The 24,555-nt window shown below is 41.2% G+C and overlaps 2 protein-coding genes across 2 annotated transcripts; one reads left to right on the forward strand and one right to left on the reverse strand.

Moving 5' to 3' along the window:
• Positions 1 to 1,545: 1,545 nt before the first annotated feature.
• arhgap31 (Rho GTPase activating protein 31) lies at positions 1,546 to 11,679 on the forward strand. The gene is made up of 12 exons (XM_079565729.1): positions 1,546 to 1,953; positions 4,443 to 4,545; positions 5,878 to 6,022; positions 6,665 to 6,747; positions 6,828 to 6,935; positions 7,017 to 7,159; positions 7,240 to 7,438; positions 7,516 to 7,637; positions 7,916 to 7,972; positions 8,042 to 8,659; positions 8,732 to 8,874; positions 8,961 to 11,679. The coding sequence occupies exons 1-12, from the start codon at positions 1,854 to 1,856 to the stop codon at positions 10,842 to 10,844; spliced, it is 3,705 nt and encodes a 1,234-aa protein (XP_079421855.1). The 5' UTR covers positions 1,546 to 1,853; the 3' UTR covers positions 10,845 to 11,679.
• A 4,187-nt stretch (positions 11,680 to 15,866) lies between these two features.
• gsx1 (GS homeobox 1) lies at positions 15,867 to 17,196 on the reverse strand (the record flags this gene model as incomplete). Its single annotated transcript, XM_079566203.1, is given in 3 exon segments — positions 15,867 to 16,592; positions 16,682 to 17,166; positions 17,168 to 17,196. Coding segments are annotated over 3 exon segments (852 nt in total). The 3' UTR covers positions 15,867 to 16,254.
• Positions 17,197 to 24,555: the final 7,359 nt, after the last annotated feature.

A 24,555-nucleotide genomic window follows, 5' to 3' on the forward strand; every position in this document is an offset into this window, starting at 1 on the left:
AACCTGCAAGTACATCAAAGCTTTGTGTCTTTAGCCCATAACTCATGTGTTGATGATTCTTTAAAAACCACACAGCGCAACATTCCAGATTATATGTGTATGTTACAAGACTGACTGACACTGGCCTAAAACTAAAACATGTCAGCGATACTAAATGCACTTCTGTGAGGGTTTTGCAATGAGGTATTGGAATAAAAAGACACATTTGCATTTTTATTTCTTGCTGTCAGACATGAAACCAGAATTAACTTTTTCCTAGGTCAATTAGAATTTTAATAAGTTTGGCCGTATGCTTTCAGAATTGTCCATTTGGAAGACCCATCTGCGCACAAGCTTTAACTTCCTGTCTGATGTCTTGAGATGTTGCTCCAATATTTCCACATAGTGCACCAATCCCTCCCGCAGCAAAACAACCCCACAGCATGATGCTGCCACCCCCGTATTTCACAGTTGGGATGGTGTTCTCAGGCTTGCAAGATTCCCTTTTTTTCCTCCAAACGTGACGATGGTCATTATTTTTTTCTGTCAGACCACAAGATATGTCTCCAAAAATTTAAGCCTTTTTTATTTGAAAACTCTAATCTGGCTTTTTGATGTTTCTTTTGGAGTAAGGGCTTCTTCCTGGCAGAGTTCCCTCTCAGCCCATGTTGGGACAGTACTTGTTTCACCCTGGATAATGACAAACTCTTACCAGTTTCAGCATCTTCACCAGGTCTTTTGCATTTGTTCTTGGGTTAATATTCACATTTCAGACACAGCACGTTCATCTCTGGGACACAGAACCCGCCTTCTTTCTGATCTGTAGGATGGCTGGTCATTTCCATCATCGTTTGAACCAGTGAAAGTGGCACCTTCAAGTATCTTGAAATTGCACCCAAGGATGAGCCAGACTTGTGCTTCCAAGTTCTGGACTTTCCCAAATTGTTTTAAGGTATAGTAATCTTAGTGTATGTAAACTTTTGGTTCTGTAAAAAGTAATTAAACATTTTTTTATCTAAAATTCTATCTCTCATTCTTCTGGAATTTGACAAATAGAAATATTTTTTATAATTCTAATTGACCTAAAAAAAAAAACATAAGTTAATTCTGGTTTCATGTCTGACAGTGAGAAAACCATGCAAATGTGTCTTTTTATGAAGTGTATAAGCATATGGTTCTCACTGTATGTGCCAGGCTGGTGAAGCTCACAGATGTTACAAGAATCCTCCAATTCTTCAAAAGAAGAATGTGAAAATTAATCTCAATCATCGATTCATTGGACTCTTGTATTACATAGATGATTGAGATGAGTATTCATTAAAGTTATGAAGTGTGGCTGTAAGTAAGAATGTTACAAACAAAGATGCACCCTTTCATCTAACCAGGGCACCCGTTAGTAAGCACAGCCATATAGCACTAATTAAACTATGCGGGCCATGAGAAGCATTATGGGAGCTGTTCTATGGTGTATGTGGTGGCTCTGTGCAGCTGTGAAAGGCGCTTGTGTGTCTGTGAGAGAGAGGGGAAAGAGGAGGAGATATAACAGAGCAGGGCGACTGGACTGGGGCTAAAAAAACAACAGGAAACTCCGAGCAGAGTCTAATGTTGTTTCTGCTCAAGCCTTCGGAGGAACAGCACTGCCACGTCCTACTGCCAAAACTACCATCGCAAAGATCATGATCACAAACATCTTCAAGTAAAGCTGGGGAGCGTGACATCACCGCTGAAGTCAAGACAAGCGAGCGAATGCAGGCTTTTCGGGAGTCCACTGCTGAGATTTTTTGTTCTTCTGACCAATTCAGTTTAACATATGGATCTGTCGCAGTGGAGGGGATCTGCCGGTTTTCGTCGCTGGGAGCGTTAAGAGGAGACACATGAGGAATAAAGCTACCAAGCAGAAGTCTAAGAAGAAGGGAACTGACAATGCGTTCGGCTGTGACTTGATCGAGCATCTACAGAGCACAGGACAAGATGGTAAACTATCTGAGAGTTTGAAAATGCAGCTATAAGTCAAGCATATCAGACCTTTGACTAGTCTAAAGCAAAGTTGGGAGAAAGAGCCAACACATAACTTATTATGGCAGAAGAAAAAGAGAGAAAGTTAAGAACAGGCAGAGTTGGTTGGCCCAGTGGAAATGCTTACTGTGGACTCTACAGAGAAGTACATGTGTTTTAGTTTATGCACGCTCATTCATTCCCCCTGTGACAGAATTAAAAAGTTAATGTGTCATTGGGTGGGGCTCTCTCTCACATTTTGAATCATTTAATTTGACTATTAAGTGTAAGTGACGGACAACAGGGCGGTGCTGCTGACAACTTAAGAAAAAATGTATGGAAAAGTGTCCTAAAAATATGCTTAGTTATTTCAATTCAGACCCTCCTAAGTTTACAAAGGCTGGAACATTGACAGCATTTCCTGAAAACGCTAAAATGACAATGTGCAGTGACAGGCTGAATGAATAGGGGTTGAAAATAACTTAAGGAAGAGGCTGTTGGACTGAGTGGACAGGGCTTTGGGTGAGGCGGGGCAAGCGGGACAGGAAGTGAGGGAGGAGGTATCTCATTGTGCTCCAGTGTGCTGGATGTCCAGCAGACATGTTGTCCCCCCACCACTGATACTGGTGTGAATTATCTCTAAAGTTCAGACAATGAAGCCTCAGTCCACGTTATCTATGACAAAACTTAGATATTAGGCTCCAGTTTGTGCCATTTGAAAGACAGATATAGAGGCTGCTGGTGCTGCTATAGTAAAATAGGCTTTAAATAAGCAGCAATACAGTGACACAAAAGTAACAATAAGAATATATTCAAGAACAAAACTCTAAAAAACATACTAAAATACCTAAACGCTTCTATCATTTTTGCTTTGTGGTTAGTACACCTCTTGTCAGAATACATCAAAACATGTACAATAGACAACACTGAAGGATAGATCAAATTGAGAGAAACATCTACGAACAGACAATGAAGAAGCCTCTAATGGAATAGATAATAATACATGCTATATTTACATTGTAAACATTTTCCTAATATCTAAATCCTGCAAAAGACAATCCACCATTAATATGCAGACTTGCAGATTAAAAGTGGTCAAAGTGCAATGCTATTCCAAATAAGCCAAACACTTCTGACCTCAGTCATTTCTGGACAAATCTGGCCTTAGATTGAACCCAAGTGCCTGATGCTCCAGTACACACAACAATACTAAAACAAACTGTTCTATTCACTCGTTTATAGCAGTGTCAATAACGCCGGACAAAAGGAGAGTTCTTGTAAAGTCGACCACGGAGAAGTAGCTGCAACCTCTCCATTTACCATCATGAACTCACAAACAGTTCCTATCTGTCTGGCATTGTTCGGCTTTTACAGTCAGACTCTCCCTCACTCTAGGCTGAGAGTCTCAACTGCAGGGACAACAAACAGAGGCAGCAGAGTTTGCGGAGCTGCTCACCAAGGTTAGACCACAGGCACGTCGCTAAAACTCTTAATTAAACCTAATTCACGAGAATGTAAATGATGTAGATTCCGGGTGTCTGCTGTTATTATAGAGAAATTACATTTAAATTACGCGTGTGAGTTAAGTGAGTTGCTTATTAAGTTTCGAAAATTATACTTTTTATTGGCATATATGTATTTACGTGTTTTATGAGTAAATCAGTCTCCCAACTTTACGCAGAACTTTAAATAGAGCAGCTATTTTTGCACAATGGTGTGACAAAAAGCCAATAACACAATGTCAGGAGTGTACAGACAAATTACTGAATTCGCATAAAAAAAAATATTTATATCAATCTAATCAAATAATGAAGTTATGTGAATTAGAGACTGGACTAAGTGAGATCGATTTCATTTCCTCTGACATCATAGAGCTGGGACAATCTGCTGCCAATAAGGTTTCGAGATCTCAGTGACATCATCACGACGCCTACAGTCCATGTCAGCATTGTTTTCATGGTCACAGTCGGTGATTCACTCTTTGCACATACCCTCTGTCTTTCCATATTTAGTAGTACATGATCATTATTTTGGGTGCTATAAAGAGGAAGTTGTGGTCAGACCAGAATCAGTGCGTAAATCACAAGCTGAATCCAAACAAACTAGGTCTGATATATCAGGGGGCTGAAGTGTGTGGGCCAGTGGTTAAGATTTCAAAAGCACTTTTCTATTAGAGGAAATGTCGTAAGTAATACCGACTACAAGAACTGGGTGTGTCAGCCTTCCTCTGAAACAAACAAACCATTTTTAACTTCCTGCCAATGTCCACCTACAATCACAAGCCCTCAGGAATAGAGAGCAGAACAGCCCCATAGCCATAGAGAACAATTACATGTGCAATAGTTTCCTAATTGTACAATGAAGATTTGGACACTGTCTAAGTTGATCACAAACAAAACGTTGCTGTGTTGTTCATGCACAAGTTAAGTTATATAATGCAACTGTATGGATGTGCTTCTTGCCTTTAGTTCCTCTGGTCCTGAGAAAGTGTGCAGAGTTCATAGAGAAACATGGCATTGTGGATGGAATCTACAGACTGTCGGGCGTCACTTCAAACATCCAACGTCTCAGGTATGAAAACCTTAATCTGCAAACATCAACATAACCTCTGTTCACTTTTAACATTGAGAGCCGCATATTGACGTTATTTAGACTTGGGTGCTTAATGCTGCTCCATCTCACAGGGAAATGTTACTTTATGATGCTATTATCAGAATGATTACATTTGCAATATCTGATAATGTGTGCCAAATCAACAAGAAGCTTGAAGACCATCCAAAATTGGGCTGCATTTGGTCCCCGGGCCGTACTTTGGTCAGCACTGCTCTAAAGAAAAAGCACAAGTAGTAAGAAACAGTCATGATGTAATATTTTGTTGCAGATGAAGTAGTTGCATTACTGATTTTGAAGCATGAAAAGTGGACAGACATGCTTTCATAAGCCTTCTATACAGTAGTGTATGTATAGAGTAGACAGAAGGGAAGCCTTAGGTACCTCCTACATTTCTACAATTATTCGAGGAATGAACCAAACAACTAGACCACCATGCTAGTGGTTTGTAATGAAAGTGTTGTATCTCTAGTCTAGAATCACAATATATAATGTAATCTTAAAGTGCATATAAGTAAGTAAGTAAATAAGTAAGTAAGTAAGTAAGTGCTTTATTTGTCATTGTACAAGCGTACAATGAAATTGTGTGCCATTGTTTTGATTTTGCTAAACATTTTACCCACCTCTCCTTCATTTTTGTGATGTTTAAACTTTATAGTTTTACTTCCTTATTGGACACTGACAGGACATGACATACTGTAGATAGAGGCAAACACTTTAAAACTGTTGCCGTACAACTATGTTATGTCAATGGGAAATGAAATGAGTGACTCACTCAAACTGCTGTGGAACTTAATCTCTATCTATGTCACTTCCTGTCATTAGTTTGAAAATTAAAATCACATTTTTTCCCAACATTTCTTCATTAAATTATTGCTTCACTGAATTAAATGATCATCATTACTATTACTATTACAACCTGGCATCTAAGTAAGTAAGTAAGTAAGAAAGTATGTAAGAAAGTAAGTAAGTAGTTTATTTGTCATTGTAAAACCGTACAACGAAATTGTGTTTAGGTGTAAGTCCTGAGCCGCTGTGACTGAGTGCGCCACAACTTTAAGCTACACAAACAAAATACATTGGTGCTATGAGAGTTGTTGGTACATACATTTATACTGCAAATCTTTAGGGAGCTGCAATGTTTCAGACTGATATAAGAAAATTGTGATGTCCTTTGTAAATTAGTATTAAGTAACTACTGCTGGTGAAATGCATAAGAAATATATTGATAAAGTTGACTTTATTGATTATGCAAAACTGACATATTACTAATGCGTGTGTCCATGTGCACAGGCAGGAATTCTGCTCCGAGGCGTGCCCTGACCTCACTAAGGAAGTGTACCTCCAGGACATCCACTGTGTGGGATCTTTATGTAAGCTGTACTTCAGGGAGCTTCCCAATCCTCTCCTCACATATGAGCTGTACACCAAGTTTACTGTGAGTAGACCACCACACTGTTTACCGTCTGGTATATTGTGAATTCATTACATCCATATTTGTAGCAAAATGAAAGATTAGTGCGAGCAACGTGTTGGAAAAATATTTCTTCAGTAACATGTTCCAGTCCTCAATAAATCTCGACTTAATACAGTGCTTTAGCTGCATTTCATGGCCTACCTGCAGATGTGAATGGGCCTACAGAAGGAGAGCAACAGGAATGCTACACTGTGGAGCTCTCTGTTTACTTACCCGGGTCATTTGCATATCTGGGCATTTATACAGTAGTTCTCATGCTACTCGTGCCTGCCTCCTGCTTGGGGAACAGTGATGCAGTGTTGTAGAAAACTTTTTGCAAAGCTAAGGAGCAATGCGAACTGAGGAAGAACCTGATAAAAGAACCACTATATCAAACCTTTAAAAGCCAAATATCACAGTTTCAATACTGTTGGTTCTGCTGTTGTAGTCCATGCAAAAGGCGAAACAAAGTGACTATGACTATATATATATGGAAGCTCAATATAAGAAGAATTTTGTATTGGGCTGCATTACAGAAATTATCTCAGACCTCAGTGATTCTGAACATACATACATACATTCTGAACAATAGTTTATCATTTTATGTGTATGTGACTGTCACAGGAAGCAGTTTCCGTCCAAGGGGACCATGATAAACTCTCCCACATTCAGAAGGCCATCAAAGAACTGCCAACTGCTCACTTCAGGTACAGTTTAAACTTATTAACGTAATGCTCGTGTAAAAACCAAACAAACAAATTGTATCTGAACTGTCATTTATTCACAGGACGCTGGAGTACCTGACCAAGCATCTGGCTCGCCTCGCCACCTTGAGCACAAAGACCAACATGCACACAAGGAACCTGGCCCTGGTGTGGGCTCCCAATTTGCTGAGGTAAAGACCGATCGGTAATGCAAGCCACAGGGCAAAAGCAGAACTCAGAATTACTGACCAAACTTATTTGCTGCGATTTAGGTCAAAAGATATTGAGGGTTCTACAAGCAATGGGGACATGGCGTTCAAAGAAGTCAGAGTGCAGCAGTCAATCATCGAGTTCATTCTCAACCACACCGAACAGATCTTCAATGGTAGTGCAGTGCCAATGAAACCCAGAGAGGGTAACTATGATGCCCATACTATTTCAAAACAACCTGTGCAATTTCAAAGAATCATAAACATAAATGCTAATTCTTTCCAGGTTTAATGTGTGGGGAGAAGTATGCCACTCTGCCCATCAGCGGAGCGTCTGGACCAATGAAACTGATGAGTCTAGAGGAGGCTCAGGCCCGATCCCTGAGCCCCAACCATCCTGTGCACAGAGAGCGTCAGAGAGAGAACAGCCTGCCGGACCCCAGCACTGCTCAGCTCTACCACACTGTCATCGAATTAGACAGCAAGTATGAACTCTAAAGACATACATTTGTGTATTCCGTAATTCAGTGTCAGTGTTTAGCATGTCACATCTCTTTTTTAGGAGGAAATTCTCAGGAAAATCTAAAAAGTGGAAGTCCATTTTTAACTTGGGAAAGTCTGTGGATTCCAAGGGAAAACTGAGCCGCAACGGCAGCGTGTTCATCAGAGCACAAGGGATCACAGGTTGGACAGTTGGAAATAAATATGTCATGCTACTATAGTATTGTTCAGTGTTCTTCAGTGTATTCTTCAATGAAAAACTTTATGTCAAGACAATACTTTATATTGATTGTCAAAATATATCTGTATACATATGGAGTTTGTTTTTTGTATTTTTTTAAGCTGAAATTACATCTTCTGATTCTGTAACATAAAAGACTTCAATTAGATGAAATTGTCATGAAATTAAAAAATGTCTTGTTTAAGTATTAATAGCGATTAATAGCGTATTTTCATTACAGAAAAGGCAAAAAGCCGAAAATCCAGGAGCATGGAGTCGCTGTGCTCATTACCAACAGGTAAAACAAAACCAGATACATTGAAAGTCTTTCAAACATATGATTCACACATCTGCTCTTTATGATCAGACGATGAGAGAATGGGAGGCAGTGCGGCTTCTGGACCAGGGAGCTTTTTTGCTCCAGATGTGAAGTCGCGAACTCTGGGCTCGGACTGTCTGTTTGACCTGAGTGAGGATGAAGCGACCTGGGAGATTAAAGGGATCAGGCCCAGTGGAGCAACAGCGGGATGGACGACACACATGGACCAGGACAGTCCACTGGGGACCTCACTCCCCTCTCAGAAAACGCTTCCAGAGCAACTAAAAGTCTACAAAGGAGAGGACCTCAGAAGTTTCCAGCCCACGTCTCCTAAAAGCAGGAGGATGCTGTACTCGTCCCACAGTACCTCCTCGCGGCCCTCTTTCTCTGGGAACTTCTTTCCTCTGGAGTCGTCCCCACGGCACCAGCGCAGGGCCCTCAACATCTCGGAGCCTTTTGCTGTGTCTGTGCCTCTGCGTGTGTCTGCGGTCATCAGCTCCAACAGCACGCCCTGCAGGAGCCTGGCCAAAGACAAAGCAGCAGCCCTGAAGATCCCAGAGCTGGGTAGCTTGAGAAAGAACAGCACTGCCCCACAACTGGAAACCAAAAAGCAACAAGAGAGTGAGAAGCTCAAGAAAGAAGAGGGCAGCTCCATTCAGTCAGATGGTGAGATGTTTTATTATTTTACTTCAAACGCCTTTTTGCTCAGGCCAAATAACAAAACGCTTTATTTTTCAGATTTGAGAAATGATGGATCTCAGGAGAGTCAGAAAAGTGCACATAGTTTTGAATCTGAAGACTCACTCACTGGGAATGCAAAAGGCCAGACAGCGCCCTCTAGTGGAGAAGATCTACACAATCCACCTACACCTAAGAAACTGGTAATGGCTCCAGTGTCAATTTAAAAAAACACAGCCTTGGTAATAACAATAAACCAACACACTCTAATTATTGTGTAATTTTACAGGAAAAGGTATCATCAATTGGGAAAGGACACTTGACTGACCTCCATCCAGAGCTAAAGATAAGTGAACCGGAAATCAACCTCCTGGATGAAACTTTCAAACCTGTTTTCGGGACACAGAAGTCGTATGATGGTTTAAAGTTGAGCCATGATGTCAAGTCCAAGAGAAGTCAAAGCACACCATCGCTGACGCTATTGTGTAAAGAAATGTCTTCTTTGTCATCACTGGACCACGGAAAGACTGGATCTGAACCAGCAAAGAAACAGCCCTCTGAGTCGGACCTACTGGCTTCTCTGCGTAAAGACTTCGATTTTGTTTTAGGTGGTAGCAGAGACAACATACAGCTCTCAAAAATATCAGATGGAGAAGAGAAAGCTGATCAACTGCCTTCAAAGACAGTCACTGTTAATAATAATATAACGCAGAATTTGGCTCCTTCACCAAAAGATGATGACCCTTTATCTCAGAAATCAGCGGAGATTCCTGAAGCACATCTTCACAAAAACAACAGCATATCACAAGATTCACTTCGGAAAAACCTTGTTCTTGAACTCGATGGTGTCCCGAGGCTATCAGTTTGTCTGGAGGAAAGGAGAAGTATTTTGGAGCTGGAAAATGAAGATGGACATGCAGAGGAGCTGGACTTAGTGGAGCCTTGGGAGGAGTTGAACTCAGCCAAACAGTGGGTGACCAGCCCACTGCACTCTCCTGATGTGGAGGAGCTATTCAAGCAACTCGCTCCATCAGAGTCAGAAGGGGGAGCTACAGTCGCAAAGGAAACCAACACTTCACAAGCAATATCAGACATTAACAAGTCTTCCACTAAACCTTCATTGACAAAGACTCACTCTGGGAATGTACCTCCAAGCAGTAAACCAGACACTAAGTGGATATATGTGCCCTCACGGATGAGCAATGCCACTTTACAAGTTCACAAGTCCAGCTTAGGCAAACACAAGAATGTGGCATCAGCACAGCGGTTTCATAGACAAATGTCTCACGAGGCAGCTGCTTTGGACAGAAAAGAGGAAAAAACTTCATCACGACATAGACCATACTCACTTAATCTAGATTTGGGACATCGCTGCATCCGGGATATTTCTCACCAGCAAAACCTTGGTTCCGCTGAGTTTTGTCAAAAGGGTTTGCAGCCTGGGAGCGTGCACAACTGCTTATCAGAGCTAGATTTATTTCTGAATGATAATCAGGCACCACTTCGCAGAAACTCAGCGCCGGTCAGTGTGTCCTCGGTGCGCACAGCCTTCATGATAAAGACTTGTCAGGCCAAAGCTGTACCCGTCATCCCACCAAAAGTGCAGTACAGCCAGATACCTCACACTAGACTTGAGAAAGATGCAGTGACTGAAGAGGAAAAAGAATCTGCAAAACCTTCAGAGAAAAGCAATGCACCCCCACCGGTGATGATTGAACTGAAAGAAGAACTGGAAAACAAAGTGCCAGTGCCAAAGGTGGCCAAAGCTGCTCATGTGGAGAAGTCAGTGGAGCCTCCAGCGGAGTTACCGGTCATCACGCGACGGCACGCGCCCAGCCTGGAGGTGTTTGTGGATGCTCCTCGTACAAATAAGTCCAACCTTTTGCAGAGATCCTCGTTTAGGAACAGACAGAGACCTCAAAGTCTGGTCCTGCTGAGCCCTCCGTTCCCCATCATGGACTACCCTTCCTCTGGCGATGACGGCAAACTCCTCTCCTCCATCAGGAGTCTCAATGACACAACGTCTGAGAACTGCAGGGCGTCTGAACAAGTGCAAAACACAATGACTATTCCCAAAAGTGGACAGAGACTGGAGACTTCCACCAGCTGTTTCTACCAACCGCAGAGGAGGTCCATGATCTTTGACAGCAGGAGCCACAGGCAGATTGAGTGACTGCACAAACTACACTGTGTTTGTATATACAGCTGTATGTCAGCAAATATAAGAGCAATGGGAGGAACCGAAGACCAATGTAAGTCATGGGATCATCAAACTATTATCCATTATTCAAATGGTAGAATCAACATATGAGAGATCCAACAGAGTTTCAACAATGTCTTAATGAACTTAAAACAACCAAAAACACGTTCTCTGTGTATATTATGGTTTAGTTAGTTTATTATGTCACATGAAGAAGTTACTGTTTATACTGCAGCATTGCTGTCTACTTCACTTCCTTTGCAAGAATTAAATGTACAGTATGCCCCCACATCATTCAAATTAGAAAAATATATTTTGTCTTAATGTTTACATTATGTCCAACGAGTGGCACAACAGATTAAACTACACGACCGCATGTTGATAACATTTGGGAGTGTTTTCGTTTTATTGCTGTGGTGAGTTAATAAAGTAACACTGTGACTTGTAATCATTTTACTGATGAAAACAAAAGATGTTTATTTCTACACAAATGTGCAGAATTTAGTCATATATTTCACAATATTTCCTAATATGCTCACAATTGTATGTTTAATTTTTATATATTCAAACCGCGATTTGTCTTTTGATAATGATCCCCTTAAAGAGTTTAACATTTTGACTATAGGTCTGACCGTAAAGCTAATAGGCCTATTTATAAATAAATATTATGAATATAAAGTAATACTATTACAAAGATAAACTGAATATTTTGTGATAAAGCCATTAGATTTCTGTCTTGTTCTGGTTGAAGAAGGGGTTACTGAAGATCAAACACACGTTTAGGATACGTGTTTTTTGTAGACTGTGCTGCAATGCTTTCAGACGACTCTGGACACTGACTGTATTATATTTAAGCTGCTGCATCATTAGAAATCTTTCAGAATGAGAAACTATTAAGAGTTAAACAGAGCTTGTGTTGTGAAAAATAAACTTGGGCAGCACGGTAGCACAGTGGTTAGTGCTCGTGCTTCACAGCTAGAAGGTCTGGGTTCCATTCCCACCAGGGACCGGGCCTTTCTGTGTGGAGTTTGCATGTTCTCCCCGTGTCTGTGTAGGTTTCCTCCGGGTACTCTGGTTTCCCGTACCACAAAAAACATGTACAATAGGCCAGGATGAATGTGAGTGTGTTAGAGAGTGCTCGTGGGGGACGATGGATGGAAATTAGCCCAAGGCTACAATCCAGTGTGGCTTGTTTACATGCATGAGACCCATGTTCATTAACATGCACTGTCCCGGCCAAATAAACAAACTGATTTACTGCTGTTTTGTAGCTTGTAATGAAATTTTCTTCTGAATAACTTTTGCAGATGGGCTTTTCTAAACGTTTGGGTAAAGACACTAAAGAGGATTGTTATAAAATAAATAAAATAAAAAATAGAATGGTAGAGTTATTTGAATGTATCACGTGTTCTCAATACTTTCTTTCCAGGCCAATAAGGACAAACGTGCAAAGGCACAGTCTAGTTTAGTGAGAACGTACGAACGCTTTGTATCACCAGCAGGTGGCGCTCCTAGTCCACACTGCTTTTAGCTGTGGTTCATCGTCAGCAGGCGAACTTTTTGAGCATTTGCAGACTCCTTTAGCCTACGGATCTGCCGAGAGCACAGTTCAGCTGCAAACCCTCGTAATCCTCTGCATAAGTTACACCTGTTGATGAAGAAATGTAGAATGAGACAAAAATCGGATTATAGTTTTAAATCTGTTGAATGGCAAAATTGCACCAAACACAACAATTATTATTGTTATTGTTATTATTATTATTATTATTATTATTATTATTATTATTATTATTATTATTATTATTATTATTATTATTATTATTATTATTATTATTATTATTATTATTATTATTATAGACAGACACAATGTCTTTATTCTAACAGACTGTTTTGGGTTCTATCATCATTGCCAGGAACATTCAAAACATGTACATGTTCACGTTGTCGATTCTCCGAATTCTCCTAAAATGAAGTGAACAGGCAGCTCTAAACACATACTGTTCATTGTTATATCAATAGCCTATTATATAACATAGTCTATATGCAGCTGACAACTGTGTGCGCAAACCCGTTCCATTCAGAGGAATAGCGAACGTTTGGTGACTGGCGAGGTCACTTGTGCGCGCAGTTCATTATTTTGTCGACCTCTGACACGGCAATGTATTGGTCGAGAATTAAAAGGCGTATTCTGTGGACTGACTGAAAAAGGCACGCAAAGGCGAGGCACGGCGCGCGCGTTGAATATTCAATTAGAAGAAGAGGGGGAACGCTGCGTGCTACTCCATCTCCCATCACTGATTAGCTTTTAAACATATTATATGCAGCTCAGACTTTCCTTGTGCTATAAGACACTAACGTCTTTGTAAAGAGACCCGTTCAGTTTACGTTAGTGTTTGATGAATAAGTTAACAGCAAGCGACAAAAATAATACTGTATATGCAGCGTGTGCTCATACCAGAAAGAAAGTACCCACTTTGTAACTGACGCACACGAAACAAGTAAAAGTGTTTTCTTCATTATGTTAGAAGTTCTGTTAACAAATAAGAAAACAGTCATATTTTAGCTTGAAAGTTTTGATTAACTCCATAACTTGCTATTAGGACAGGAAATTCAACTTGGATCAACGTTTTTGTGTCGCTTAAATTGCACAAATACAAGCTGTTACAACGTTCAAAGTGTGTCAAATGTTTGCAAACTTTTTGTTGGGGTAAAATGTTTAACTAGTTAAAAGTATATCTCGTCTTTACTGTGCTGAACAAGTTTAAACTGAGTGAATGTGCACTGCCACAGAAAGCCACGCGGATCCAAAAGAGCTCTCATTGAGAAGCCACGTGTCCGTTTCCAAAGCCTCTCCAACTTAACCACCTCCTTTGTACCACTAACCCACATCGGCAGCGTCCCTCCACATAAAGGGATTTGCAATTTCAAGATATTTCAGCTTAAATGTTTTTGACAGTTCCCTCGCTTTTACTTCAGCTTGGTTATTTTAACTGTGCCAAATGGGTCACCTTGGGTTGCTGTCTGCGCGCAAAGGGCTTTTGCGCGCATTCAGTCTGAATTTTTTCCAACTTTCCTTGACGGGGAAACCAGCTGCTGGTCGTGAAAAGACGGCTTATTAATTGTCCTTTGTCATGCAGAATTGCTTGATTTCTAAAGAAACGTACAAAGGCTCTTTTTCAGGATTCAAGTATTTTGTTTCGTGCGTATTTTCAAACCATCGAATCAGCTGCAGCGCCGCGCCGTCTACCAGACTCTCAGGTACTGACTGCCTGCTCCCTTTGTCCCCTTTTAATGCTGTTGTAAATCGTGCAGACTGATTTGTTACAAGCTGTTCTTTTAATCTGATAGATAAGAGACATGTCAAAGAAAAGCCGTAAATAAAAAATTAGGGCGAATAAAGACAAGGGCGAGTCTGCTAGATGGGCGCCTGTTGACTCAAGCGGCTCTCCAGCGTCAGGGGAGCCCTACTCAGCTCCGTCAAGGTTACGTCCACAATCCCCTTTTCTTCTTTTCTAAAAGACACCGTAGTCCCTTTTGCTTCAATGAATTGATCGGCACAAAATTAAGAATAAATAATTTGGGCATTTGGAGCAGGAGCGTATAAGCTCCCCCAGGGCGCATACCCCCAGGCTATTGAGCGGATAAAGGGCGCTTTGCACAGTGCGTTGTGAGCAAAATGGAGCTCTATGGTGCAATTAACAAAATGGTCTAATCCTATACCTAAACAGATGCAAATATTAGAGGCTTGTAAAAATCGTTTAGTGGACTTTAAATTAAAGTAGTCTGCAAATGGACCTGTGCGTCAAGAAATGGCACGCTGATGGCCACAATATGGACTATCCTACTTCTAACGGACTTATTAGGTCCTTCAATATTATTTAGACGCAGGTTTCGTAGAGGCAAGTTGTGTTTATAACACAGCATTCCAAAAGAGCGCTATTTCGACTCAAAAGTTGCACTTCTGTAGCAACTGTGGCCCTGCGTAAAACACATTCACACATTAACGTGGCGCACAGGTCAGAAAGATGTTAGTATCACAAACATAAATACACCTTAAACTGTAGATTTAAATTCATATCTACAAATTATAAAAGCATTCTTGACGCATTTACTCTTACACATCGCAATGTTTTTAAATTGTGGCTCAAAGTGGCATTTGGTTATCTATAATGCCTGTGCGCACAGGTCTTCGTTGGTGACAATTGTTAATATTTTAGCCTTTTGTATCTTTCTATATTTGACTTTAGCTGTTAAAGTGTTTTCTCGGCTGAGTTCACCAAGTGTCAATAAAGTAGAGCATCGAGCAAAGAGTCGAGCAAACAATGGAACAATGCAGGTCACTGACACCAAACAGTCTCTGTCCCTCATTTATTTTCATGTGAGATCAATATCTGGAGATACACTCAGCATTATACAAGCGTATATTCATTATGAGCCCAGTCACACGAGACGGGTCACTTCAGCAGAGTGGGTCCTTCAAAAAACCTGGACTTGGTGTCCCGAAGAGAAGCGCGCGTAACGACCCGGCTTTATCTTGACGCATTTGACGCTTTTGGATCCCGTCTGCGTCGTGGACCGTGGTCCAGTGGTTAAACCTAAATTTGCTACTACATTTTCTAGCCATTAAAGAACAATTGTAATAAGAAAATGTACTAATGATCCTAACCATGATCCTGATTATTTGTTTATTCCCTACGGATTGGAAACCCAGGCTGTAACCTTTTTCTTAAACGTGACGAATATGCGCACAAAGTCAAATGTGGCTTAACTGCAATGTCTTTGAACACGTTGCTGCCGTTCAAAAACAAAAACACAACAGAAGCTTTGCTCTGTTATTGTTACATAAATGTTTTATCACAGAGGCAATTAGTTCCTCCGTTAAACCTCAACATTCCGCATGGTTTTACGCGCAGTGTGACAGTGATGCGTAAAGACAATTTGAACTCAGACAGGATTATTCACAGCTCAGAAATATTTTATTTATCAACATTTTAAATAAATAAATAGTATTCCATCACATTGAAGATATAATTTGAGATTTCTCTCAATGACAGCGGGTCGATCTCCAGTTTTTTGTCACTGTATCCTTAACTTATAACTCTCCGTTTGTTTTACAAAATAGTGTAATCAAACACATTAACAACACTGTTGTTATAGTCTCATCGTTTGTGTTGCAAATCTGCCTCACACTTATTGGATTGGCAACAACAATTTGACCGTTTTCAGAAAAAAACTACATACAAAGCGTACAACATGTATACAGCTATACAATACTCAGGACAAGGCCTGATTAAAATCTCTGTTTATGTACAAGGAACTGGTCGCAGCGGAGCAGTCTTTTTTTGGTTCTATTCAAAACAAGTGCTGGGGTTGTAAGAGACGTTCAAGGGGACACAGACAGGTCCACGTCGTCTTTCTCGGATGAAGACGGAGAGATGGGCATGTCATCCTCCTCGGAGCACCTCGCCGCTGAGCACTTGCAGTTGTGAGAGCCAGTCCGTGGGCCGCTGCTCTTGCCCTCTTTTTTGTGCTTAACCCTACGATTCTGAAACCAGATCTTGACTTGTTTTTCAGACAGATTCAGGTATGTGGCGATCTCGATGCGTCGCAGCCTGGACAGGTACATGTTGGAGGTGAACTCGCGCTCCAGCTCCAGAAGTTGTGTACTGGTGAAGGCTGTGCGCATGCGCTTGCTGCTCTGAAGTTTCCCATTACTGCTTTCTGTGAAAATAACACGAGGAGTGAGCCGGATTGACAAATATGAAAAAGCACAGCGTTTCTGACAAGTTCTAAGCTTGTGGGCTACTTACCGATAGAGATGCAGTGGAACTGGCGCGGGTCAGGTACAGAGTAGGCAGCTTGGTAGAGGCCGGGCGCATGGCTGAGGTTGACGGTGTTGCTCGTGGAGTGGCGGGACAGTGCAGAGGGGCAATATTGGGAGGCAAACGGAGAAAAGGACGCCTTGAGCAGTGGCAGTGCGGGCGGTGAAGGGTGCAGCTGGGTTGCGGTGACACACAGCGGACAGAAGCACAGCAGCCCGGCTTTCCGCGAGTGGCACGCTCCTGGCAGCGCGTGTGGGTGGTGCGGAGAGTGCACAGCATAGGGAAAGAGCGGAGGGTTGTTTTCGCTCCCCTTGTCGTTAGTCTCCCTTAAAATTAAGGAATCCACGAGGAATGAGCGTGGCATTGCTGCGGACCTGTAGTTTAGCGCGTGAAAAGATGCTTGTCGTGCGTCAGAGAAGTGTTGTCCTCGAGGTGTGGACAGCGAAGTGGTGCTGAAGGCACAGCGCGGCCCTTAAATAGCTGCGTGGACTCGGTTCGGCCATGTGACGGTTACGCTCAATAGGATTTTGTGCTTTTCTCTAGGCATTCCCACTGCACGCTTCCCCATTATTTCACTTGTTAACTAAATGAACTGCATAATGTAGTCTATTCTTGTCAGCCCCACCCACGCCGCGAGAGGCGGCACTGCCCATTCTCCCTTTTATCATCTCTCATTTTATCATGAGCTGCACAAACTCTCACGAAGCATTCTGATTTAACGTTAAACACAATAAGGCAATCATTAAAGTTCCTACTGCGTACAGCTCACAAGGACCAACTTCACTGCACATCGCAGACTACGTTTTTACAATAGTAAAAACAATGTGCCAACTTGTTGCTTTGAAATTAGTTTGTATCCTGCAGTGCAAACAAGGCAGTTTGAAATTTTAAAAAATGAGGTAATAGAGCTAATTAAAAAAAGAAACATAGCCTTTTCATATAAGCTATAATAGCGTTCAAAGTTTAGGCTCACTGTCAGTCTCTCTTAGCCATCTTTCTTTGCTCTGTCCTGTAATGTTTGGGCCTGTGTGTGGCTACTTTAATGACAGTTTCGCGCAAACATTAACGCAACAGCTGAATGTAAAGTTGACGCATATCCACCTGAAGGTTAATGTGTCATTTCTGGCCATTAAAAGGGACAAGCGATCGCCCGGAGGTTGCGCTGTTAAAGAGAACTGATTCATTCCCTTGGCTGGGCCCCTGCCGAGCCGGCCCAAAGAATATGTAAAAATAACCAGGTTTTCACTCTGTGGCCCTTATTGAATGTCATTGTGGTGCGGTTTCAATGAGAGAAAAAGAGAGTCGAATTAAAGTGTGTGACAGCGGCGGATAGACGCAACAAAGGCGACTCTGTCATAGAGGAGCTCAGTGCGCGGCGCGTCAAGCCCCCGCCTCACGCACTCATTCAATTAAGTAATAGGAAAACATTTTCTTTCACTTTAAGGCTGCAAACAAGACCATCAAAGTGGAGTAAGCGTAGCCTACATCAAGTAAACTCTGCAATGGCCACACTCTTTTTTTCTTTATAAAATCAAAAACAAACAATATATCTGAGGCCATTCTTATAGCCTAATACCCCGGTGTTGTAGCCTATCGTTTTCATTTGCAACATTTTCTCCTGATGGGTTCAAAGCGCGCAGTGACAGGAGATCGTCCTCTGGCAGCCTGCAGTCTAAACGATTTATCTTTGAATGTCTTTTTGTTATGTCATTGTGTAAATGAAGGTGACTTATTATTCACATTCAACGTGTCCTTTTGAATCAAACCGTTACCTGTGATGATGTGCGTAATAGCGACAATATAATAGCAGCCATGGACTCATTGGGTTGTCACGCAGGGAGCCTGTCCTAATTTGCAATCCCAACTGGAGACTGACAAATAGTTTTGACCTCCCTCTGGAGGCGCTGATCAGAAGTGCAAAGAAGCTCGTTCTCGACAATCACTTGTTACCGATAAATAATGGAGGAAAATAGCACTCCCCATAACCATATAATTACATGTGAACTGCAGTTCTACATGTACTAGCTGTGAGTAAAAGTCACTTAAAGCGTTTTATTCTGGTTTCATCACAAAAGCACTACAATAAAAGTTATATGGATAGAAGATATGATCTGTAAAATCTGCAAAACCAGTAAAAGTGGCACGGTTTAATTATGAAAGTTGTTATAATTTGCCACTCAGCTTGGAACGATTAGGGGTCAGTTTAGAATGAAATGTATTGCACAGAAAACAAATACGAACAGAAGAGCTTAGTTTAAATTATCAAGTTAAACAACTTTATGTGCATTGTGTAATGCATTACAAATATTGTAGCCTTTTATTCTAAGAATAGAAATAAATGTTTTGTGACTCATTATTTAGAGCGTTTTTGAAAGTGACACCAGACACTGTTGCATACAGCTGTGTTTTCATGAAGCGTTAATGCCAGCTTTGTGAGGCAGTCCCTTCAAATAGTAAATTATTTATAAGATATTAAGTTGAACAATTGCCATCACTCAGATTTATCCGACGATAGCACTGACCAGGGCCCGCTGTGCCTCTGCACAAGCACATTTTCAGGAGCTTTTACACAATTATTCCCAAAGATCTCGTGCCTGATGACAAAAAGAGAGCAGTCTGTTTATGGAGATGTAGTCAATAACTCCTTTTCTTTTGGTATGAATAATTCATAGTTTAAGACACCATTCCCCTCACTTAATATGTACACACTTAAACACCCACATGCCTAATACAAATGATGGTTTAGCTGAAAGTGTAACAGGATTTAAGGTCCCTCTGGGGTTTGGTCGCTGCGTGGATGGGCGCTGTGACTGTCGACGTGACACAGTGGGCAGGCTGCCCCTCCTAATCTGCCCCTGAGGCAACATCACACCCTCAGCTCCTGCTGCACCTCTGCGCGCACACAAAGGCTGATTATCATTCATATGCTCGCCACAAACACCAGTCCAATAGATAACAGATGACACATAAGTACCAGCTCAATGGGCCAATATGGTGAGGCTGAGGAGTCTATAGGGACTAATGAATCCTTAAGAGAGAGCGTAGTCAGGGGAGGGACCGTGGCAAAACCTACAGGTGAACGGACTAAAGCCACAAGCAGCAACGGCCTGTGCCAGCTGGAAACACACAGAACCAAACAGGGCTTTGTTTGTGCTGATAACATCTGAAGAGTGATTATTGGAGGATGAGGAGCTATTTGATGAAGATAATTATATACAAGTACTGTTTAACTCACAGAGGGGCACAAATTAGATCAATTATATTTCACTTTAGCCCAAACACAGTCAGAGATATGCCAACAAATAAACAAACTAAAGAGTCCAGTGTTTGTAATGAATGCAGAGATAATTTCATACAGCCAGCAAAGACCTGAAAGGCTTTGTTATGGTGTTTTAGTAGACATATGGTCCGATCCTTAAGTTAGACAATCTATGCATTATTTGGAAACACAAAGCCGGCTCTTAACGCTATTATTTATGGTAGTTTAGTAATTTCACTGCTTACAAAACGATAAGATAAAAGACAACCAATTTGCTTAACAATTACATGCTTGAGCCTGTCTGACAGTTAACTGTAACAGTTTGTCCAAGACATTAACAACACTTAAACACTTGACAAATAACAGACAGTTAAAAGAGGGCATTGGTTAAAAGAAAAACACAGATTTATACATATACCACTTTATGAATTTAGAGTTGCAGCTATTTAATTTTTTTTAACATCACGATAAGCAGGTGTCTGAAACCAATCCTGGCTTGGATGAGATTTGAGAAACAACATTCAGTTTAAAAATGAAAAATTACACTGCAATTTTGAAGTTGGTACCACCTAAACAAATATAGTCTTTGCAATTTGCCCATTACTACTAAAAAATGGTGGTTTTGATTAAATTCTGTTTAACCTAATCCTGGCAACTATGTGCTGTGCATCTAATTACCAAGCCTTTTTATCATGTACCAACAGGTTAGTTTGGTATTGTTTTTTGATTAAAGTGTTTTCATTAAGTATTAATAATAATAAAAATAATAATAAGCATTAGTAATCATTTTAGGGTAAGGGTTAAGGTCAGGGTTAGGTTAAAGGCTGGCTATAAATAAGCGTGTGTGCTATCAGACAAAAGTATAATAAGCATTGTGTTAATACTTTACAAGCATATCATAAACTCATGGGATGAAATGCATGCGGGAAAGTTCGCCTACAACTACCGGTGCTTTGAAACCTTTTGGCATTTGTCCAGTGAAGTAAACCCACAATACAAGAAGGCAGTAACTACAAAGTATTTAGAAGCAGTTGTGATCACTTGTTCAGCTAAATGTTTTTTAATGTATGCTCAATAACAACAAACCACAGTGAGGCCTGTCTGCGAGCTGAAGATGACAAATGACAGTCATAAGTCACACTGACGCTGCCCCGGTTTATTCCATGACTCAGACAATTCACCAGCGCCTCCTAGCAACCCTACGGTCATCAGCAACAATAGGAAGTCCCACAATCCTCTTGTCCTGCGAAGTGGGCAGCTACGGTGGGCTGTAATTAGCAATGAACTCTTAACATGCCCATTTTAACCATAGTCTTCAATATAAAACATATACATGCGCTCCTTTCCAAGAGCCTCACCTGTGAAAAGGTTGGGCTCCTCTGTGTTTTTCAAGTCCAGACAGCATCTCTGAACTTACTCTGAACATTTCTGCTCTCATGTTGCCCCCACTACAAAGCATATGACTAATAAGTAAATGGTAGCAATTCTTCTTTAGCTCTATTCAAGCTGCTTCTCTCGAGTACATGTGTCGTCTTCTCGCAACAACTGCGTCTTGTAGACACAGAGATTAGGGTTGAATTTATTCGACTGTAATTAATGATCCTGATCAAATATGAAATATCAATAAAGCAGTTTAAAAAAAGATCGAATAATGCACAATACACAGTATTTTTGCTCAATATTTTTGCAATCTACTTTAAAGTCAGCGTTGCCCATAGATCTAGATCTTAGTGGGACAAAAAGTGAGTGTTTATTATGATTATTGTTAATTATAATATTTATAGAAATATACATCAAACATCAAACATTAACATCAAATTTAAAAATAAATAATGTAAATTGTATTTGTGTGAGATACCCTATTTGTAAAATACTATCATCTACTTTGGAGGGTAGTTTATCTACCAGGATTACTATTACAGTGGATCTATGATCGACCAGCACAAGGAACGTCAAGAAACACCGCCCTCAAAACAATCGCTCCACCTTAAGAGATACTGTTTCCCAAGCAGCTAACTTACAGATCAAGCTTTCTAAATGTAAAAAAGGTTGCTGTGTGTTTTGGTTTGTGTTTTTCTTACTTGTTTGTGACATGTAACTTTATTTGCTTCAGTTCTCTCGTGGTCCTCCAATGATCTGGTGAGCTGCTTTATAGTGCTTTCTCTGCTGGAAAGAGAGAAAGAGGACAGCTGCATTAACTAACAAAAATCATATGTGAATTAATCTCACTGAACTCTAAAATGATATAATTGTGAACAAAGATACTTGATTGATCAGATTATAGTTTGTTGCCACTTCACTCAGATTGATTCACTGCAGACCAAGAAGAGACAGGGGGGATCAGGACAGTATGAGTCGGTGTTAGGACTGTACACAACATTTCTGAATCATATAACACAGTGATCCCTATACCCAGCAAGTAGTGTGGACAAATATATAGGTTTGCTACTGACCATCCCATGGACTTGAGTGAGAACTTCTGAACTCTCAAAGCTACAATGACTTTTGACACCAAGAGCTTCATAAATCTTAAATCCACTCATGGACAAAACTAATTTGAGTGTGTTGTGGTGAGAATATAGTTATAAAAACTTCACAGAGCCATTAGCACTCTAAATATCTTTGGATGATTTCAAATTCTCTTTTGATGTGAATCCATTGGTTCTGCCATAGATATGTCTCAAACTTCCCCTTTGACCCTATTCATGCAAAGGCCTTGAAATGCTCTTCAAAAGGGTTTGTTACCCTGCTGAGGTCAGTAGGCTATTACGTATGGCTGACTCACATTTTTCCAAATCAGCAGACTTTTGGCCTAGAAATAACAGGTCAAACCAATGAATTTAATGAACTCTCCCAGACACAAAGGATGCCTCTTGCCATTTGAACTCTAATAAAGGGATATAGGCAGGTCAGCCAGCCCTTTCAAGGGGTTTGTACACAACTGTGACAGAATGCAGTTGCTTAGTGTCCACACTGACAAGTTGTTCAAAGTGCCGGGGTTGTCAGAGATAGTGCCTTCATCCACACAGCCCTCTTTGTTCTCTATTTTGTGTCTCTTGCTCTTTCATGAACACTGTCGAAAGTACAAAAGCCAGAATGCAAAGCGTCTTTTTCAGTCCTCTCCTTGGCTCATTTCTCTCGGCCGAGTCTGATGCTGTGGCTGACATGAGGGAGACTTTATTGTGGGGAAAACAAAGCGCAATTACACCGAGAACAACTTCTGATGCAACACGCAGCTCCTCCCTGCTTTTCACACATCCACTTTTGTGATCCTCCCTCATTCATGTTTTATCCTCAGTTTTCTCCCTAAGTTTGTGCATCTTATTAGCTGGTTGGAGTAAACAGAGTTTGTTGGGTAAAGACCCCACAGTGAGCAGCTTTTAATTCACTTCAGTCAGAATAGATTTCTGCAAAAGTGCCAGTTCTGTGCAGCTGCCAAGTGTTCATGCATGGTTGAGAAAAAACATCTTTCAGCATATGGTATTTGTGTATTGAGTTAATTGAATCAATTGGCAGCCCATGGGAAACCACAGAGGGGGGTAAGGGTTAGGGAGAGAGGAGGTCAGAGAGTTAGAGAAGCTGGGACGGGGGGGTGGGTGCCCCACAAGAAAGTCATGTACCCATTACTTACTCATTTTCAGCTCAGCAGAGAATAATCAGGGCACTGTCAGAGTGCGTCTCCCAACAGCAGGATATGGATGAGTCTGTCGACAGCAGGCTGAAGGTTTAAGGAAGCACGGACTGAGAGCTGAGTTCCTTAAAGTTTATGGTTTTCTCATTAATGGCCTCCTGCCGCTTCACCCATTTCCTCCCCTTTCAGCTCACATTAGCTCCCTTTCAAGGGTCACTATTGTTTTCAAATTGTTTTGATTTCATTGAGTGAAGTGAAAAGATTCAATTATAATACAAACACAGTGTTTAGAGAAACTGACGGAGTTGACTCTCTGCACTTTTCATCTGAATGAAAGCTTTCCCAGACTTCAGGCAGTTTCCTGGGAGAGGAAAACACCAACCGCATAGTGGACTGAAAATACATATTTGCATCTGCAGTTTAAGGAGTCATTCCTGGTTAATGTCACGATGCAACAACGTTTACGTTTTCACTGAGAGAGTGTAGGGCTTTGTGTTTATCTTCAGCCCACTTTGTGCTGACTGAGTTTCCACTGACCTCTGTGGCTCTCCCAAACTTTGCTACCGAGAGAATGGGCAATATATGGCTCAGTCTAAACTTTTCTCAGGGATTCTGACATGAAGCGGTGAAAGAGGACGCTCATACAAAGTCTATATCACCGTATATGTGCTGCTTGAGCTGCCGGGTCACTGCCCATCACACAGGGTCCTTAGTTTTCTGCAGATGCAGTCTATTGAGGAGGCGACACGCGGCAGGGCGCAGCTAGACCCACTTACTATTTCCCCATTACCATAGAAACTGACACAGTGGCTTTGAGCGGGGCGAGACCAGGGGTCCACCGACACCAACGTTCACATTACTTTTGGTCCCGACGAACTCCGAATGGCTCTCTGTTTTACAAAGAATGCCTATTTGAGGCCAGTTGACTAACAAAATGAGCAGCGGCATAATGCTATGACAAGCCGTCTGTGT

The sequence above is a fragment of the Gobius niger genome (genome assembly GCF_951799975.1).
Source record: "Gobius niger genome assembly, chromosome: 11".
Lineage (NCBI taxonomy): Eukaryota > Metazoa > Chordata > Actinopteri > Gobiiformes > Gobiidae > Gobius > Gobius niger.

Excerpts from the sequence above, each read along its gene's own strand:
- arhgap31 (XM_079565729.1), top strand. The coding sequence starts at position 1,854 with ATGAGGAATAAAGCTACCAAGCAGAAGTCTAAGAAGAAGGGAACTGAC. Across the intron at positions 7,160-7,239 it reads GCCAATGAAACCCAGAGAGG|GTTTAATGTGTGGGGAGAAG; the intron begins GTAACTATGATG and ends AATTCTTTCCAG. Across the intron at positions 7,439-7,515 it reads GTCATCGAATTAGACAGCAA|GAGGAAATTCTCAGGAAAAT; the intron begins GTATGAACTCTA and ends TCTCTTTTTTAG.